Consider the following 21,284-nt stretch of genomic DNA (forward strand, 5'->3'; position numbering starts at 1 on the left):
GGGTTTGAAGTGACCCTCAGGAACAGCACAGGAGACAGAATAAGGGAAATCATCCACAGCTCCTCTGCCGGCAGAAGGGCCATTTCATCACGTGAACCACGCTTACATCAGTGGGATGTCATCTTTCGATGCAGCCCTCCGTTTGAAGTTCAGTCTTTCATTACTTGTACAGTTCAAGGTCTTTACCACACATTTTCTTTCTGTTCTCTCCAAACGTCCATCACTTCCTGTGCGCTGTTCAAAATAGTCAAGTTGGATTATTTCGGTGGAGCTGGCTATTGGGCCAGAAGAAGGAATCAGTTACCTGACTGACAAGGGTTCCAATGTAAGTCTGCTTCTCCGACTCTGGATACATGGCTATGTGAGTGTGTGTGTGTGTGTGTGTGTGTGTATGTATGTATGTATGTATGTGTGTGTGTGTGTGTGTGTATGTGTATATACACACACACACATATATTGGCCACTGTGTGACAGAGTGTTGGACTGGATGGGCCATTGGCCTGATCCAACATGGCTTCTCTTATGTTCGTATGTTCCTATGTGATGTGAATCAGGGCTTTTTGTAGCAGGAACTCCTTTGGATAGTAGGCCACATACCCCTGATGTAGCCAATCCTCCAGGAAACAGGCCCTGTACCAAGGCCCTGTACCAAGAGCCCTGTAAGCTCTTGGAGAATTGGCTACATTAGGAGTGTGTGGCCTAATATGCAAAGGAGTTCCTGCTACAAAAAAAGCCCTGAATGTGATGGGGGTGGGGGTGTAGTATTGGGGAGAGCATCTAATGGAAAGTTGCATCTTTCAGTGAAATTGAATAAATGGCAGGTGATGCAAATGAGATCTACCATTAATTAGTGTGGAAAGTGGCCAGTATTGTCAAGCAGCTACTTTGAGATCTGTCTCTTGACTTTTGATCTATTGCTCACAATAAAAAAAAAAACCCAAACCTTTTACATTATAGATGGTAATGTTTTAGAGAGAAACCAAAAATACCATAAATATTTCAAATGCACTTTTGGAAACAGAACAATAACTTGTTCCTCTGTGAAATTCTTAGCAATAACTCTTCTTGATAGATTGTAGCAAGGTATATATTCTGCTGCTGTTGTTTTTAGATTACAGGTTTTTTAAAAAAATAAATAAAGAGCAGTCGTAGTTAGCCATCACTACTGTGTGTTCCGTATTTTATTTTGTTGTATAATTTGGGTGTGTATAAGTATTTATTAGCAGTCCTAACTGTCAGTCAGTCAATTTATTCGGCTAATGACCAGTACAAATCAAAAGCAAAAACTATTCAATAAAACATTTAAGAATAAAATTGATCTAAATATAACAGGAATATCTCTAGAATTTAACATTTAAAATCCATAAGAACATAAGAACTTACAAACTGTACCTATTATATAGCTCTAAAATTTAAAATCTATCTAGCTCTAAAATTTAGAATTTCATGCTGAATTCTGGAAGCTGCTGAGAAAAATTTAGCACAGCTAATAAGTAACCTGTGGATTTGCAGCAATTAAAAGCTTCCTTAAAATATCTTCATCGGAACAACCTAGGTAATTATTAAGCATTGAGGAAATTACATTAGATCGAACTTCCTGTTAAAAATGACAACAAAACAGTACATGTTCTATAGATTCCACCTCATCACTGCCACATGGACAGGTTCTCTCCTTCATGGGAGTTTTTTTTAAATCTCCCATCTACAACTCAGTTTTAACTGAGATTTTAAATTATGGTGTTTTTTGTGTGTATTTAATAAGAACATAAGAGAAGCCATGTTGGATCAAGTCAATGGCCCATCCAGTCCAACACTCCATGTCACACGGTGGCCAAAAAGCCCAGGTGCCATCAGAAGGTCCATCAGTGGGGCCAGGACACTAGAAGCCCTCTCACTGTTGCTCCCCCAGCACCAAGAATACAGAACATCACTGCCCCAGTCGTCAGAGAAGCCATGTTGGATCAGGCCAATGGCCCATCCAGTCCATCACTCCGTGTCACACAGTGGCCAAAAAAACCATCAGGAGGTCCATCAGTCCACCTGTTGTATTTACACTGTAAGCTGCCCTGAGTTCTGTTATGTAGCAAAGTGGCTAATAAATAAATAACAAATTAAGCAAGTAGATAAATAAATAGAATTTAATTTAATAAAACTGGGTTATTCAATATTTCTGGGTAGATTTTGTATCAGTTTCCAAGCTGAATATTTACCAGTGCCCAGGGTTACTAACATATTAGTGAGGTTTTTTACTCAAGGAAGCAATGGGGACAGAGTTCCTCCACAGAGAATGTGGTTGAAGGGGAAAAGCAGAGCCTTTCTTTTGTATCCATACCAAAAAATTCCACACAACCCTCCTTATAGTCCAGGGACACCCAGATCTTTTCAAGAATGCTGACAGATAAAGCAACCGACTGAGAGGAAGTCAAAGCTGAAAATTGCCAGGATGAAGTGCCATAAAAACTACAATATTCCATCATTTTCTGCACAACCTGTAACCTCTTTTTAGGGTTATAGATGATATTTCTCTTCCTCTTGACAGATTCTCTAGCAACACCCACAGCCCACGTACCCTCTCCAACCTCCAGTTCTATCTTCCACCAGTGTCTTCTGGAGGTGAATTTCTCACAGTCCAGCCCCTTAGCATGCATGACATCATATCCTGCTGAGGTCCCTCCCCTCCCTAAACCCCACCCTCCTCAGACTCCACCTCCTAATTTCCTGGAATTTCCCAGCCCAGAGCTGGCAACCTTAGGGACCTGCATACCTTAGAGACCGCCTTTCCCCAAATGAACCCCAGAGAGCACTTTGGTTGGTTGCAAAATCTGCTCTTGATCCCCAGCATCAAAGAGGCCAGGCTCAAGATGGCCAGAGCCAGGGCCTTTTCTGTTGTGATTTCTGCCTGGTGGGATGAGCTGCTGGAGGAGGTTAGGGCCCTGAGAGAGCTTTCACAGTTCCCCAGGGCCTGTAAAACAGTGCTCTTCCGCCAGGCATTTTTGAATTAAAAGCGACAACAATAGGAAAGCAGAAATTAATCCATTTTGCCCACCTCGAACATCATATTGTTACTGGGGATCTTTTTCTTATAGGACATCCAGCAGAAATACTTAAATAATAAAGTTTTAACATCGATGGAGGTGGTGGTATCCTCCATCATCAATATATTTTAATGTGAGATCAAATAGCACCTATTATTGTTTTACCTAATTGTTTTATAAGTTTTTATTTATGATGTACTTGTAATTTTTTCTTTTGTCTTTTAATATTGGCCTTATGACCTCTTAATGTGAGCCGCCCTGGGCGTGGAGGGTGGGATACAAGTCGAATAAGCAAACAAACAAACAAACCCTTATGAATTCATCTCATCAGCTCCCTCCCTTCCCACTTGCAGAGGCTGTGACATTCTTGTGGGACTCAGCCAGAAATCTGAATTAGAGTGGTGAGATAGGAGGAAACTTTAGGAAAGTATTGGTCTGTTTGTCCCATGTGTGTGTCAGGGTGGAGCATCTCAAAAGTGTATTTACTAGCACTTCTGTTTCGCTGTGCACCTTTCTGCAGCCTACCCACCTGGCTGACTTCCATCAAGTCCAGACCATCCAGTATTCAAGCAGTGAAGATAAGGATAGGAAAGGAGTGTTACAGATGAAAATTGCTGGAGCGCCAGAGGTAGGTAGGCGGTTGCTGACTTTGGCATTGTCTGGTCAGACAACAGGAGCTAATTGTTGCTATATCTTTATGAATAGAGGTATCTCTTTCCCTCGCCCCATCTAAAAAAATTAGGAATTATTTTTCACTAGTTATTCTTCACTTCTCTCTGTGGCCTTATTAACTATCACTTGCTAAACTAGCCGTTATGCTGTGCACTAGCTTCCCAGTTGAGTCTGCTGTTCTGTGATCCAAATTTCCGGAGATAGTTTGTATTCTGGCTGCTGTATGAAAGTACATACCCTTATTTTCCCACTGTGGTGGCTGCTTGCACAGTAATTCATAGTGATGGTCATTGTGAAAAACTGTCTTTTCTGCATTCTCATTGTTATAATGTGTTGATGGAAACAGTTTATGAATTGTAGGAGCAGTTTGGTGTAGTGGTTAAGTGCGCGGGCTCTTATCTGGGAGAACTGGGTTTGATTCCCTACTCCTCCACTTGCAGCTGCTGGAATGGCCTTGGGTCAGCCGTAGCTCTTGCAAGGGCAGCTTCTGTGAGAGTTCTCTCAGCCCCACCTACCTCACTGGGTGTCTCTTGTGGAGAGGGGGAGGTAAAGGAGATTGTGACTGCTTTGAACTCTGAGATTCAGAACGAAGGGCGGGATATAAAACCACCACCATCACCATCAATCATCATCATCATCACCATCACCACCACCACCTCCTCCGTCTTCTTCCTTCCCAGGACCCCAGAATCAGTAAGAGCACATCTGGGTAGCAGGGCACTTCTCTATTTGTTCTTTCTATATAAGGAAGTCCTTAACTTGGAAATTAGTCTTCCTGATCCAGTTGTGTATTGGTTGTTACCATCAAGCACTGGGAAGTGGTGGACAAGAGAGAAATGGATTACATTTTGTTTTTAAAATGTGTATTTACATATTTCATGGTACACTGTCATTGCCAGAGGGCTCTGTGCAACACACACAATCTGATCTAGAGTAATTTAGGGCCTGAAAAAGACAATGCTGGGAATAGTTGAAGGCAGCAGGAAAGGGGGAAGACCCAACTGGAGATCGATTGGCTCAAGGAAGCCACGGTCGTGAGCTTGCAAGACCTGCGCGAGGTTGTGAATGATAGAATATTTTGGAGGACATTAATTCACAGGCTCATTGTAAGTCAGAAGTGACTTGATGACACCTTAACACACACAGAGATTTAAGATAGGATTTGAAAGTTACATGTAACATATAGTGGATTGCAGTCAAAAACGTCAGTACATCAGATGGATCTATATGTGGTAAAAGTCTCTCATTCATTTGACTAAGTCTGAAGAAGCATAAGACGACTCAAACTGTTTGAAGAGGCGTGTTCTGGTGTAAGAGATGGTGGGGTGGGCCAAACATTGTGAAGAGGAGGCCCCCAGAAGTAGGATTTGGGGGCCATTTTGAGCTGTTGTGGAATGGGGGAAGTCAAGAAGTCCTTGCACCTGTAGAAACATGCCGTTGAATCCACCCCAGTGCTTTGACATTGAACACAATTTAAGTTTTTGTGTGCTCCAAGCACACTTCATCAGATGAGGAATCAGGTACCTGATTCCTCGTCTGACGAAGCGTGCTTGGAGCACACGGAAACTTTACGTTCTGAATAAAACTTTGTTGGTCTTAAAGGTGCACTTGACTCCTACTTTGTTTTACTGCTTCAGACCAGCATGGCTGCCCACTTGAACCATTTAAGTTTAGTTAACGATCTGTAATTCAGGCATACTTCATGGCTCTTCAATGGTGGCTGTGGTAGGAAGTTGCCATCATGTTGCAGCCAACTCATGGCAACCCCAGAGTTTTCAAGCCCAGAGTCGTCTGGAGGTGGCCTGCCTCTAAATAGTGACCCTGGTCTTCTTTGGTGGTCCCCCATTTAACCCTGCTTAGCTTCCAAGATCTGATGGGATTGGACTAGCCTGAGCCATTGGTACATCAGGTAACAAAGGCAAATCAGATCTGGCCTCTGCTATCCAAAGGGGGGTTGGGTTATGAGAGCCAGTTTGGTGTAGCGATTAAGAGCGCGGACTCTTATCTGGGAGAACCGGGTTTGATTCCCCACTCCTCCACTTGCAGCTGCTGGAATGGCCTTGGGTCAGCCACAGCTCTGGCAGAGGTTGTCCTTGAAAGAGCAGCTGCTGTGAGAGCCCTCTCAGCCCCACCCACCTCACAGGGTGTCTGTTGTGGGGGCAGAAGATAAAGGAGATTGTGAGCCGCTCTGAGACTCTTCGGAGTGGAGGGTGGGATATAAATTCAATATCATTTTTTAAAAAACAAAAGCTTCCAAGCGTGCATGCTTCTTCCCTGTGGCAGGCTGGAGCTCTAAGCTACAAAAACCAAGGTGGGATATAAATCTGCAGTCATCGTCATCTTCTTCCTCTTCTTCCTTTTCCTCTTGTTCCCTCCCTCTATCCCCCACTATCATGTGTTGAACCATCATTTTGAGCAGGTTATGAAACTAACTCGGTCATGGATTCATGAAGTCTCTGTCCAGACTGGTCCCTTAAGCGCGGTTGGCACAGACGGGTGCGTGCCACTGTGCTGAGGCCTCGCTTCCCCTGCTGAGACATAGATCTGCTGGCCGGCTGAAAAAACTTGCTGCCGTGTTAATGTGCACTGCCATCTGAAAGTGGAGCGTCAGTGTGGTCGTGTCAGCTCACATGTGGCCACAGGGCTGCTTTATGTTGGGTTTTTTGGGTCATAGGAGTTGAATAATTTAATAAATCTGAGCCCTTGGTTTCTGTTTACTGTTTTCCAGTAGCATGCTCTTCTGTGACATAACTGTTCAGCTGTTCTCCTAAATGTTTGTGTCTGGAATAATGCCTCTTTGTTTGGTGCCCTATTTTTTTCCCCTCTCTCCCTCACTCCTCAGCCTCTGACAGTGACAGCACCATCCTTAACTATTGCAGAGAACATGGCTGATTTGATAGACGGCTATTGCCGACTGGTCAACGGTGCTACGCAGTCCTTTATCATCAGGCCTCAGAAAGGTAAGAGGAATATTTTTGTTTTATAGAAAACGCATTCTGCTTCCTGTCAGGTTGGCGCTCGAGCGAAAATAAACCTCCAGAATTCTCCGTTTATCACGTAGTTTCTGCTTGCCTGGGGTATCTCTCAGTCTCTTAAAAAAAAATGAGCGATTGAGATAGGTAGGCCAGTAATTACTGTCATGCAGATAATTCTGTCATGGTGGAACTGCGAGTTAATTGTAATCTAAAAGTCTGTGCCAAGTGATTAGCTATCAGTGCTTCACTCCATGTTTTTTCCTCCCTCAAAAATACCTCCTGACACCATCCATTAAAGATGGATTTTCTGTAATGAGAGGAAAGTCAGCCATCTCTTTAGGCACTCTTTAGGTTGTCTATTTTGTTATAATTACACTTCATTGCATTTTTATTGCATCTTTCTTCCAAAGAGCTTAAAAAGGTAAAGGTAGTCCCCTGTGCAAGCACCAGTCGTTTCCGACTCTGGGGTGACATTGCATCACGACGTTTCATGGCAGACTTTTTTACAGGGTGGTTTGCCATTGCCTTCCCCAGTCATCTACACTTTCCCCCCAGCAAGCTGGGTACTCATTTTACCAACCTCGGAAGGATGGAAGGCTGAATCAACCTCGAGCCAGCTACCTGAATCCAGCTTCCACTGGGATCGGACTCAGGTTGTGAGCAGAGAGTTCAGACTGCAGTACTGCAGCTTTACCACTCTGCGCCACGGGGTTGCTTAGGGTGGCATATATGGATCCCCTTCCCCTTATCGTAGCTTCTGCAAAACCACACTTGAGTATCTTGAGCCGTATGTTGATGAAATCCTCTTGTTGGATTCAGTGGGACTTCATCAAATTGGAGCATAACAATCTGTCCAGTGAACGTCAGTAAATGCAAGTTTATGGATGCATTTCCCTTTTTTGGCTTCTTCTATAATGATATGTACAAAATGTGTTGGATCCTTCAGCACCCGCAGTACAAATGAAGCCAGTCTCACTCCTTGTGTATACAGATGGAGATTCACGTTCATTTCACATTGAAGTCTTAACACTCGAGTACCACCAGTCTCCTAGCTCAGTGCAATCACAATAAAACTTTTGAATACTAATAAACAGGGTAAAATACCTAGCTCTGATTTTGAAATCATCCTGGCCTGATTAGAGGCTTGTTCATGTATTGGTTAACAATTCTGCGATGTGTTGCATTGCATTTCTTACCTTTCATGACCTTCAATTGGTGTGTTGGAAATTGTATGGAGAAACTAAAAGAAGGACCTTTTAGACTTAATCCCTGAAAGTGGGAGGGGGGATATCATATTTCATAGAAAACACTGGGAGAGCTTGCTGCAGTTTTGAGACCCGGACACAGAACAGGTGTATTTCAGAGGTTTTTTGAGGGGCTAGGGTTTTATTATTATAGAAACCTAGTTTCTCAGTAATGAAAGGCAGATCTGGAAGCTTTGTCTACTGGAAGGGACTACTGGAAGGGAAATTGTCTACTGGAAGGGTCTACTTTGACTACTGGAAGGGAAATTAAAGCATAACTTCTACAACAGGAAAATGCAGTATGATAACAAACCTTTTCAATAGCTATGCAATGTATTCTCCATGTGCACATGTGTAATACTGATTCTGTGTATTTTCCTCTTTATGCAGAAGGTGAAAGAGCTTTACCATCTATACCAAAGTAAGTCCTTTATAGGGTTTTTTCAGATGTTGAATAATGCTTTTAAGCACATAGATATATATTTGGGGGCGTACATTCTAAAATGCTAAATAAAATTTATAAACTATATATGGTAACCTTTTCCCCTCCCTTATACCATTAAATTGAAATTTTTAGAGAATCAGAGAAGAGAGTGCAACAGAGATGGCAAAACGGGGCCCTTTACCATTGTGCTGCAAACGTCACTTTACATTAACCCAGAAACACTGCAGGGGAGGAGGCTTCAAAGCATCTGGGCCACCGTCCATATTTATTTATTTAGTTAAAGCATTTTTATGCCACTTTCCCACTTGATCACGGTTCCCAAGGCAGTGAAACAACAACATTAAAATATTTGAGCAATGAAAAAGACGTTTAAAATCCCCTGACCTGCATAGCCCAGGCAAGCCTGATCTTGTCAGGTCTTGGAAGCTAAGCAGCGGATCGACTCTGGCAAGTGCTTGGATGGGTGACCTCCAAGGAATGCCAGTAGTCAGGAAGACAGAAACAGGCTTTATTCAGCCACCTCTTTGAATATCCTCCAGGCCCCCAGGAGCAGTCAGTCACCAGAAGTCACTACAACACACACAAAATTCAAAACTACCGAAAAAAATTATAAAATACATAAGCATAAACAGTTGCCCATAACCATTCCTGGGGTATGCCAAACACAACAAAAATATCCTTGCCCACTCATGAAAGAGGGAGACAGAGAAATATCTCTAGGGAGCTACTTCCAAAGTTTGGATGCCCCAACCAAGAAAGCTCTCTCTCAGGTTGCCACCTATCACTCCTCAGATGTCAGGGGCTTCTGGAGCAGGGCCTCCAGAAATAACCAGAGTGTACAGGTAGATTCGTATGGGAGACGTTGATCCTTGTTGCCCCTTTAAAGCATCCTTTGTGAAGAGAAAACCCTGAAAAACAGAAACCAGTTTCGGGGAGGGACAGTGTCTCAGTTGTAGAGCATCTGCTTGGTAAGCTGCCGGTACAATCCCCGGCAGCTCCAACTAAAAAGGGTCCAGGCAAAATAGGCATGAAAAACCTCAGCTTGAGCCCCTGGAGAGCTGCTGCCAGTCTGAGTAGACAATACTGCTTTGATGGACCAAAGGTATAAGGCAGCTTCATATGATCATAGAGGTTTAGCAACATTAAGTAACAGGCTTAAGACCAGGCACTGCATTTATTTCATCAAAAGAGTCATCTCATTCCCCCCCCCCCCTTTAAAATCCATCATTCTGTCTTGTTCTTACAACTAGGCTCTGTGGATTATAATTGTTACAGGAACTCAGACCCATTCACATATTATTTACAAGGGATGAGTTATGAGTCAGCTGCCAGCATGACCCTTTGCCACAATACATGCATTTGAAATATATATATATATATATAGAGAGAGAGAGAGCTATATATAGAGAAAGAGAGAGAGAGAGAGCCAGGTAGCTTTAAGCTAGTTAAATTTAACACAAAACTGGAATACTGTGTGACATGGCCCAGTAGTCCATGGAAGTGAAATAAGGGGGAAATCTTGTAAGAGCAAAGTTGGTTCCACGGGATGAAAGCAGCAATGCATCAGGAGAGTTTATTAAATCGCATCAGGAGAGTTTATTAAATTGCTCAGCGTTGCGCTAAGCGCTGCACCCTGTGAATTCCTATTTTGGGTTGGAGGGACCCTAAGCAATGCCTGACACATTGGAGAATGGAGGAAAAGACCATACTGCTCTGCTTTTTCTATTAGGTTTCCCAGAGGCTAGAGAACTGCAGCCCTTAGGCAGCCGATGCACTGGGAAAAGCCTCGGTTGGGGATGGTCTGTTCCGTAGGAAAAAATTCTGGCAAAGACCAAACCAAGGCAGTGTTTGTGTGTGTGTGTGGGGGGGGGCTGCTGCTGAGGTTGGGGCCTTAAGCAAGCACCTCTGGAAATTACATGCTCCCCTATAGGCAGCACATCTGGCTTCCTCTTGGTAAATTAGTCTTTTGTTTCTAATTTACACACTCATTTTCATAACAAAATCTGAATTATTTCAATGTAGGTTTTTTCCTCCTGTAAACTGATGTTTGCAGGTCTGTAGCACCAGATTATGCATGCATACTTGCAAGTAAGTTTATGGAATTCAGTGGGGCTTATCCCACAAGTGTGCATCAGATTGTGTCTGTAAGTTCGTTAATGATCCATACAGCCATATTTTTAAAACGTGGTACTGTACAAAGAAAAAGTTGATAATGGAGGTCTTTCTTTCTTTCTTTCTTTCTTTCTTTCTTTCTTTCTTTCTTTCTTTCTTTCTTTCTTTCTTTCTTTCTTTCTTTCTTTCTTTCTTTCTTTCTTTCTTTCTTTCTTTCTTTCTTAAAATAAAAGACATTATACCAGCAAAAACTGTAAAAATCGCATTCAGAAGCCATCAAGCAGTACAACTGTACCATAAAAGTCGAAATAGGAGGGCTTTCTTCTTTTGTGTGTTTGCGTATATATGTGTGTGTGTGTGGCAGATTGGTCTGCTATGCACATGGAAACAGGAAGATGTCGAATTAATTAAGTTGGTGATGTTGCTGCTGGTGTAAGTGGTAAACATGTGGTTGAACTAAAAATATGGAAAGTTACTTAAAGCCTGAAGTCTTCCTTGTTTATTCAGTGTTTTAACAAAGTCATCTTACACTTTTTCAAACTTGGTTAAGAACTTCTTGTCAACTTTAAAATTGGCTTCTCCAAGCCTTCCCTCTTACTCCCCCCAGATGGACTGGAATGGTTGGATCACCTTCCCCTTTCACCCCAAATTTGTCTCCGTGGAAAATGGATTGGGCCTTCTAATTGCTTTAAGGTGCCCTATTAGAATGAATATTGATATTTTTGGAGATCTATTTTTCAGATCTATTCACAGATCTGAAATTCTCTGTTACAGGCTGGCCAACAATGAGAAACAAGGAATCCGGTCGCATGCAGTCTCTGTATCAGGTAGGATTCACAGGAAGCGTGATTTCCGGAAGTCAGTTTTATTTGGGTTGTTTTATGCATGTTTTCCTGATAGGCTTTCTTAAGGTTATTGCTTTCTGCCTCATAAAATTTCCTGAAGGCAAAACTTGGGAGACACTTACATCATAAAGCATACACAGAAATCTGATTTTAAATTATTTAAATGAACTCTGCATTGATTTTGAAATACACTGTACTGTAATAGTTTTTAATTAATCATGTTTATGTGCAAATTACTCTTCACAATTCATGTGTGCAAGAGCTGTCATACAGGGCAAATAGCTAATAAAAACCTAGTATTACATTTTATGAAAGAAGAAATCATTGCTAGTGTATTTTCTCAGCTTGTGTGTGTGGCCAAGGGAATGGAGAGGGGGAGGGAGTACAGAAAGCAGGAATTAATGTTTGTGGACTATCCGTGCATGGATTTAGCGATCAGCCACAAAAGTTAATGTTATGGTTGTGAATTAATGATTTAATGGTAATTGCTGCATTTAAGCATATTGTGGTCTCCTTGTTTGGCTACAGAATTTTGCATTGGGAGTACTTTGGGTCTTTTTCCAAATGAAGCCTTTCTGAAAGGGGATGGGTGGGAACCGGCCTAATTAAAAAGTTAGCGCTCTGTAAGAGAGCCTATATGACTGTCACACAGATGCTCTAGTCTGGATGTGAAGCAGAATGGTTGTGTGTGTTACCCAAGGCCTCCATACAATCAGCAGAATGTTAAGTATGTCCATTCACAAGTTGTTCAGAGGATGAAGGGAACCAAGGAGACTTTTAGTACTGAAAGTTCAATTATTATATATTTATTCATTTTCATTATTTATTGCACACTTTTCTCACAGGGACTCGAAGTAGGTTACACTCAGGGCTTTTTTTGAGCAGGAACACATAGGGACACAGTTCCGGCTGGCTTCGTGTCAGGGTGTGGCCTAATATGCAAATGAGTTCCTGCTGAGCTTTTTCTACCAAAAACTCTGTGTGGAATAATGGCAATGTCAGGGTGTGGCCTAATATGCAAATGAGTTCGTGCTGGGCTTTTTCTACAAAAGAAGCCCTGACTACATTGAGTCAGTACAGTGAACAAAATGGGACGTTCTATGAACAACACATTAGAATTAGGACTGTAGACGTCTGGAACCAACCAGTAATCTGAAAATTAGAACTGAAGCAAAGTAAACAGTGCACAGATTACATAGTAGGGTCCTTACAGTTTGCTGTATGCAGTAGTATATACTATAGTTCCTTATATACCACAGTCCCTTCTCATTTGTCCAAGTGACTTTGTAAACTGTTTCGTACAATGCAGCCATCTTACCTGTACAGAAAAGTCCTCGCAAATAATTCAGTTTTGCATAGTGTCCATAAAGCCAGGAGAGTAGGAGCCTTCTTTACCTCCTTGGACAGTCCATTCCCCAAGGCAAGAGCTACAACAGAGAAAGCACAAGTATGAGCAGTTGTTTATTTTGTCCATTTGCAGGTTAGCACCTGCAGAAGGTTCTGCTCTGCTGAGCAAAGTTGTGGTGGAGCGAAGGGGAGAAGTGTTCCACAGATAAGAGGGACCAAGGCCACAAAGAGCTTTGTATGGAACAATGACTCCCTTAAAGGGGGGGCCAACAGTGGGAGGGCTTCTGGAGTGCTGCCCCTTCTAGTGGACTTCCTGACGGCACCTGGGTTTTGGCCACTGTGTGTCACAGACTGTTGGACTGGATGGGCCACTGGCTTGATCCAACATGGCTTCTCTTATGTTCTTATGAGCTTAGTAACTGACGGGTAGCTGATGGAGCGCCTGCAGAATGGGACTGATATATATGCTTTGTCCAGCTTCCAATAATAGCTAAGCATAGCATACTGTGCCAACTGGAATTTCTGAATTGATTTTGAGTGGAGTCCAACATATGTTGTTAGAAATTCCAATGCATGTCCCATATCTTCTGTAACAGGTTGGACATAATGATTGGCATGCGCGTGTAGTGACTACAGTAAGGGGAGGTGGGGTGTGGAAAAGCGTTCCCTCTAAGCTGAGTTAGCGTGAGCTAGCTCACAGATTTTTAGCCTCCAGCTATCATCATCATCATCCTCCAAGCCAAGCCAGCTGGCAGCTTGGCGAATGCATTTAAAGTTAAAGTTGCTTTCTTTCATTCTCTCCCTCCTCCCCATCTGTTTTCCTTCCTTCCCTCCCTCCCCCCCTCAAACATCTGATGTTCATGTCTTGCGGCTCTCAAACATCTGACATTTCTCCTATGTGGCTCTTACGTTAAGCAAGTTTGGCCACCTCTGCTCTGCAGCTTAGGGTGAACATTGGTGGGGACTGTCAATGCACACACGAAACCAGACCAGAAGGATTTGTGAGTTAGTGGAGAATGGCTGTCACCAGCAAAGTGTACATACCTGACCCAAGATGTTACAGTCTGTTGCTTTCCCTGTGTGCCTTTCACATCAGCCTATTTCTTTGACTCATGCAATTGAAGTACTTTATCTTACTTGATTTCTGAAGCTTCTGGAGAAAGTAGACCAATTTTTTTTTGTTGTTTAGACAAGAGGATTCAGTGAAGAACCAACTGGGAAATCTATCACTGCCTTTCTTTGGAACAACCAGGGCTCATTCTTAAAAATAGCCGTGTCTGAGGAATGTAGGCCAGAAACCAAGAGGACTTCTAACTCTATAATATTCAACCTCCTGCTTGCAGTAGGTTTAAATCCACGGCCTCCTGCACATTTCCAAAAAGTGTATCAGATCTCAGTTTGGGCAAAAGCACTGGCACAACTCTAAAAATTACTCATTCTGTCCAACTGGTTACTCATGTGGATTTGGTTACTACTGCACATTTTCGAACCTTTATTTGCACAAAATAATTCCAGATCTTAGCATGGTTCCTTCAGGTTTTTGGCATAGCAAGCTGTCGTTTTGAATTTGCGCCTCAGACCCACATTGTCAGTGTGGCTTTTATATCATAGTTTCTGGGCATTTCATTTTTGGTGGGGAATGCTCTCTTTGGGTTTTTCTCAAAAGGAAGCCACTTTTCTTCAAAGGAAGGGATGTTCCATTTAGTTGCCTAGAAAAAGCATGCTTTGCCGATGAACAGGTCTGTACTTCTTCACCCAAAGGGTGATTAACCCGTGGAACTCACTGCCACAGGAGGTGGTGGTGGCTACAAGCATAGCCAGCTTCAAGAGGGTATTGGATAAGCATACGGAGCAGAGGTCAATCAGTGGTTATTAGCCACAGCTTATTGTTGGAACCCTCTTGTCTGGGACTGATGCCCTGTATTCTTGGTGCTTGGGGGGGGGGGCACAGTGGGAGGGCTTCTAGCCCCACTGGTGGACCTCCTGATGGCACTTGTTTTTTTTGGCCACTGTGTGACACAGAGTGTTGGACTGGTTGGGCCACTGGCCTGATCCAACATGGCTTCTCTTATGTTCTCATGTAACGGCACTGAACAGTGAAAGAAAAGGATGCATATAATATACAATTTATGCAGACTTACAGCACAGTAAGATAGCTTGAGTCAAGTCCAGCAGCACCTTAGTGACCAATAAGATGTTCAGGGTATAAGCCAGGAGTAGCCAAACTGTGGTTCAAGAGCCACATGAGGCTCTTTCATGCATATTGTGTGGCTCTTCAAACCCCCACCACCCTGTTGGCTGCCTTGGAAAAGGCATTTCTCTCTTTAAATCACTTTTCCAAGCCAAGGTAGCTGGTGGCTTGGAGAATGCATTTAAAGTTAAAGTTGGTTTCTTCCCACCTCTCCCTCCCTCCTCCCCCATCTGTCTGTCTTCCTTATTTCCTTCCTTCCTTCCACATCTCTTGTTCATGTCTTGCGGCTGTCAAATCATCTGACGTTTATTCTATGTGGCTCTTGGGTTAAGCAAGTTTGGCCACCCCGGTATGAGCTTTTGAGTGTCAAAGTTCCCTTTGCCAGGTATCTGGTATTTGGTATCTGATGTTTGATATCTGACAGAGGGAGCTTTGTCTCCCCAAAACTTATACCCCTGAAATCTTGTTGGTCTCTCAGGCTGCTGCTGGACTGAAAGGGTAGCTGTTCTGTTTCATGCCAACATGGCTGCCTTACAGCACAATGGTGTTTTGACAGCTTGTAGTCTAATGTGCAAAACCAGATGTGATAGGAACACTTCTGTGACGATATTTGACAGCCCAGAGGCTTGAAATACTGCAGAGCTTTAAACTGGTGGCTTGGAGATCCAAGCTAACAGATCCAACTCCGTCTTCAGTCCTGGTGAGAATACTTTCAGAATTGTGCTCCTGCTTAACTGCTTTCTTATAAGAACATAAGAAGAGCCCTGCTGGATTAGACTAATAGTCCATCTATTCTGGTGCCCTGTCTCACACAGTGGTTAACCAGTGCCTCTGGATGTCCAAGAACAGGGCATAGAGGCCAAGACCTTCCCCTGATGTTGCCTTCTGGTTCTGGGATTCAGAAGATTGGTGCCTCTGAATGTGCCCCTCAGTCACTATGGCTAGTAGCCACTGATAGATTCATCCCCCACGAATCTATCTAATCCCCTTTTAAAGCTGTTTATTCCTGTGGCTATTACAACATCATCTGGCAGCAAATCCCACATTTGCAAGGCTGGGAGATTTGGCAGATGAGGTTCAATGTGGTCAAGTGCAAAGTAATGCACTTGGGGCCAAAAATCCTAACTATAAATACAAGTTGATGGGGTATGAACTAATAGAGACTGACCAAGAGAGAGATCTTGGGGTCGTGGTAGATAACTCACTGAAGATGTCAAGACAGTGAGCGATTGCAATAAAAAAGGCCAACACCACGCTGGGAATTATTAGGAAGGAAATTGAAAACAAATCAGCCAGTATCATAATGCCCTTGTATAAATTGATGGTGTGGCCTCATTTGGAGTACTGTGTACACTTTTGGTCACCGCACCTCAAAAAAGATATTATAGCATTGGAAAAAGTGCAGAAAAGGGCAACTAGAATGATTAAAGGGTTGGAACACTTTCCCTATGAAGAAAGGTTAAAATGCTTGGGGCTCTTTAGGTTGGAGAAACGTCGACTGCGGGGTGACATGATAGAGGTTGACAAGATTATGCATCGGATAGAGAAGATAGAGAAAGAAGTACTTTTCTCCCTTTCTCACAATATGAGAACTTGTGGGCATTCAATTAAATTGCTGAGCAGTCGGGTTAGAACGGATAGAAGGAAGTCCTTCTTCACCCAAAGAGTGATTAACATGTGGAATTCATTGCCACAGGAGGTGACAGCGGCTACAAGCATAGCCAGCTTTAAGAGGGGATTGGATAAAAATATGGAGCAGAGGTCCATCAGTCGCTATTAGCCACAGTATATTACTGGAACTGTCTGGGGCAGTGATGCTCTATATTCTTGGTGCTTGTGGGGGAGCACAGTGGGAGGACTTCTAGCCCCACTGGTGCACCTCCTGATGGCACTTGTGTTTTTTTTGGCCACTGTGTGGCTCAGAGTGTTGGACTGGATGGGCCATTGGCCTGATCCAACATGGCTTCTCTTATGTTCTTAATCCCTCTCTGTTTAAAGTAGTATTTCCTTTTGTCTGTCCTGAACGTGCTGCCCATCAGCTTCATTGGATGCCCTCAAGTTTAAGTATTTTAGGAGAGAGAGAAAAAGTTCTCTTTTGTCAGTTCTCTCCACCCTAAGTATAGTTTTATAACCTCTATCATGTCTCCCCCCCCCTTACTAGTATTCTTTCTAATCTGAAAAGCCTCAGACTCTGTAGTCTTTATGTGTTTGTCCTGCAGTTCTGAGGACTATTTAGAACTCCAAGGAATAGATCCATACTAACCCAGAAATTCTTCAAAGCCGTTTTTATTGTCTCAGTGGTTGAGAGCAGCGACATTCCAAACCAGCTTTTCTGCCCGATAAATCTTATTTCTAAAAGATCATTGAATGGTAGGGAGTGTTGTCGTTTCAGTGGGAAATGCCCGTAAAGAATTGCTTTGGTTTCTGTGTGATATTTACCTTTTGGCCTTGAAATGTTCGGCACTTCCTGGATAAACTTTGGTCAGTGAAATCTAGAAGCCACAGTTATATTGTGTATAAAAGTGTACAGAAGTTAATCAAAGAGCAAAATGTTCCCTTCTCATGTATTTTTTTAAGTGGAGGGTCATCTAAAAATGAATCTGAATGGGTAGATTAATCCTAGGCCTGTCAGTGAAATGAATACAGGAAGTAACAAGGTTATTCACACATAATTTTACCCTCTATTGTTAGTCATCTGATACAGACAAATAGCTCTTGTTACCCCTTCCCAATCAACAGCCCTTTGGGTGCGTTGTGTTATTTTGAAGGATTTTAAATTCAGTAGGGCAGTCGTTTGGCTTGGCTCCATTATTCTCCTTTTCCTGTGCCCTTTAGAGACCCAGTTTGGGGAAGAGAGCCAGTTTGGTGTAGTGGTTAAGTCCGTGTACTCTTATCTGGGAGAACCGGGTTTGATTCCCCACTCCTCCACTTGCACCTGCTGGAATGGCCTTGGGTTAGCCATAGCTCTGGCAGAGGTTGTCCTTGAAAGGGCAGCTGCTGTGAGAGCCTTCTTGTCAGACCCAGAGTCAAGGAAAAGACAAGTAGAGTTCAAGATCTTTATTCCAACTTCATGGGCATACACACTCATTGTTGGAACTGACCTTCCCGCCAGTCCCTCCCACTTATAAACCTTTGCCCTGACCGTTATAATTCAAGCCAGAGCGCGCCAAGCTAAAGCAGGGGTTTTACCCGGGGTTTCTGATAAGCTCTCATCACCACAGGTGTCGTTATCAGTTCTCTGGGTCACATGTCTCCAGTCCTTGGCCTTGGTTACTTAGCAATTAACCAGCTCTCAGACATACCATCCTCCCTTCAGATAAGCAGCAAGTAGCAGGCTTCATCAAAGCAACATAGCTAGCACAAGCACAGCATTGTATAATTGGATACATGTGGCAAGAGGAACAAAATGGAGTGACTCTTGATGCCTCTCAGCCCACCCACCTCACAGGGTGTCTGTTGTGGGGGGAGAAGATATAGGAGATTGTAAGCCGCTCTGAGTCGCTGATTCAGAGAGAAGGGAGGGGTATAAATCTGCAGTCTTCTTATCTGGGAGAACCGGGTTTGATTCCCCACTCCTCCACTTGTAGCTGCTGGAATGGCCGTGGGTCAGCCATAGCTGTGGCAGGAGTTGTCCTTGAAAGGGCAGCTGCTGGGAGAGCCCTCTCAGCCCCACCCACCTCACAGGGTGTCTGTTGTGGGGGGAGAAGATATAGGAGATTGTAAGCCACTCTGAGTCTCTGATTCAGAGAGAAGGGAGGGGTATAAATCTGCAGTTCTTCTTTGCCGCTGGCTATTTTCTAGTGACCCAGATGCTGGGGGGTGTGTGGTGTGTGGAAACTTGTGCAATCCCTGTAAGCACCATAGAATTCTTAACACCAAGCCATTCTTCTAACTGTAGTACCCACCTGGGGAAGTACAAAGACAGACTGGCAAGGGTGAAATCCAAGGGCCGAGAGCTCTTTGGCTCCTACCTTTTGGCATGTGCCCCAGGCTTAATTACCTGCAAACAGGAAAGGAAATGGAAACCTCAGCTTCAGCGTTATGCAGCTGGCAGCGACACTCCCCCTTCTACACTGCTCCTTACAGGTTGTATGCACTATTCAGATCCATCCTGTTTTGTTACTGCATCATCCAGTTGGCTGGGTTCAGAACCATTCCAATTGGATGATTTACTCTGGAATTGCTCTCATTTTCATTTATGTTCTGCAGTGTAATGTAACACACCTGAGCCCTGAGAAACCTGGCCTTTTGGACTCAGTAATACTCTCCCTGCCCCCCCCCCCGACTCTGTTCTGCTGTTTGTGGCCTTGTGTGTGTTACAAACATCTAGTAAAGCGGTCCCTTGCTCACAAAAGCTAATGTCAGAAGATTCCTTGTCACACAATTATGTCTATGTCGTTTACACAGAGCTGGTGTGGTGTAGTACTTAAGAGTGGTGGGCCCTAATCTGGAGAACTGGGTTAGCTTCCCCAATCCTCTGCTTGAAGCCAACTGTGTGGATTTGAGCTAGTCTCAGTTCTCTGTCTCAGCTCCACCTGACCTGTCTCACAAGGCAGCCGTTAGGGGGAGAGGAAGGGAAGGTGATTTGTAAGCTGCTCGGAGACTCTTTAGGGTAGAAGAAAGTGGTGTGTAAAGAAGAGCTCTTTTTCTTCCATTTTTTAACAAGAGAAAGGAAGATTTAAAAAAAAAACCAGTATAAATTGATCTAAGTGGCTGGATTCTTTGTGGTGTTAGGCAAACCCGTGCTTCTGCATTATCACCTCCCAAGTAAGACAGTGAGATGGTACCTTTTATTGGATCAGCTAGTCTTAAAATACTGCAATGAGTTTTTTGAGTTGCACATGATTTTTCAGGATGACGGGCTCTAAGCAAAGGATTAAAAATATGTGATATGTGCGTGAGTGTACTGCGTTGTAGAGAAAAAAATACCAGGAGCAGAAATCGTGTTACAAATAGTATAGCTTTGTCAGAAAGGTTCCACTTAAGCAGGTGCTTTAAAGGCAAGAGTGCATAAAGGAAAATACATGTTGAAGCTGGGAATTTCATATACAAATTAGTAAAGTCAGTACTTCCCACAGGCAGGCCTGGCACATGGGGTTCTGGCACCTCAGGCAGAATCCCAACACACACACACCCCAAACTTGGGAGCAAACTATTTGCACGTGTGCGGTGCTATGACATCACTTACAGGTGATGTCATCGCACTGGGCACTCGGCACTCTGAGTTCGGAGCACGCTGGGCAGGGGAATCCACATTAAAGCCCAGAAAGAACACTGGGTGCCTTCCCCCGCCCAGCACCAAGTCCTGTTCACGGATGTCTGGGTTCTGGCACACATTGATGATGTCACTGTTGTGCACTAAAGTTCATAAACAAGCCCATAGGAACTACATTTACCATGGTACCAAGAGGCCTGGCTATACTGGGGAAATCAGTGGACTCTGGAATACTGGTGACATCATTGTTGGAGCAGGAGATGTTAATAATTGATCTGAGAATCTAAATAAATTGCAATTCAGGAAGGTAGGTTCTGTGAAAACCTTGAATGTGTTATGGAGGAGAACCAGCAGATTCTGCATATTTTTAGTTTTTACTTGCATATAGCAGACTGTTCTCACTGTACTTTTTTTCTTAGATGTCTAAGCAGGGAAGGGTTGCTGAAAGACTGTAGCACTTTACCCAGGAGTATTTAGGAAGCCCTTGTGCTCGAATGCAAAAATGGCATCTCTGTAGAGAGGTTGCAGATCATGCCTGTTAATGCATTTTTTCACTTGACTGATGTGCAGTCGTCCTGCTGATATTTGCCTGATGCCATCGCAGAAGAAGAGTGCCAGAACGAAGAACATGGCTGTGGCTGAAGGAGCCATGATTGGCCCTTCCCTCTTGATAAATCTGGGAAATGAGTTGCCTTTCTGCCAGGCAAATGCTATTACAAGACTTTAGCCTAGTGTGGGTACCTCTCACCTTTAGGGTCAGGCTCTCTGTCAGGGACCTGAGAAACCTCCAGGCTGCTCCAATGCTGGTTGGGAACTGGCCCTTTTAGCCCACTGCCTGATGAGCAGCTGGGGGTGGGGACTAGGGATGCCACCCTCCAGATGGGACCTGGGGATCCTCTGGAGTTACAGCTCATCCCCAGGCTACACAGACCACTTCCCCTGGAGAAAATGGATGCTTTGGAGGGTGAACTTAAATTGCATTGTTCCCCACTGAGGTCCCTGTCCTTCCCAGGCTCCACCCCCAAATCTCCAGGAGTTTCCCAACCTGGATTTGGCCACCCTACCCCCATCCCTTCACCACCCTCATCCCCTGCCAGTGGTCAGAGGGACAGCCCTAGTGGGGACACAGGAGATGAGTCTGCAGCTGGGATGTGGGTGGTGACAGCTTCCCACAAGAATCGCTGCAATCACATGGGAGTTCCA

The 21,284-nt window shown here is 43.8% G+C and overlaps 1 protein-coding gene across 7 annotated transcripts in view; it reads left to right on the forward strand.

Annotated features, from left to right (window-relative positions):
- Positions 1 to 21,284, forward strand: part of PTK2 (protein tyrosine kinase 2) — a 287,679-nt gene that overhangs the window by 142,033 nt on the left and 124,362 nt on the right. For all 7 annotated transcript variants that reach the window (XM_060243192.1, XM_060243190.1, XM_060243189.1 and 4 more), the window contains exons 9-13: positions 248 to 325; positions 3,556 to 3,663; positions 6,550 to 6,667; positions 8,317 to 8,347; positions 11,258 to 11,310. In XM_060243192.1, the coding sequence (XP_060099175.1) occupies positions 248 to 325; positions 3,556 to 3,663; positions 6,550 to 6,667; positions 8,317 to 8,347; positions 11,258 to 11,310 (388 nt within the window). The remainder of the gene's footprint in view (positions 1 to 247; positions 326 to 3,555; positions 3,664 to 6,549; positions 6,668 to 8,316; positions 8,348 to 11,257; positions 11,311 to 21,284) is intronic.

This window comes from Heteronotia binoei, chromosome 7, assembly GCF_032191835.1.
Source record: "Heteronotia binoei isolate CCM8104 ecotype False Entrance Well chromosome 7, APGP_CSIRO_Hbin_v1, whole genome shotgun sequence".
In the NCBI taxonomy this organism is placed as follows: Eukaryota; Metazoa; Chordata; class Lepidosauria; order Squamata; family Gekkonidae; genus Heteronotia; species Heteronotia binoei.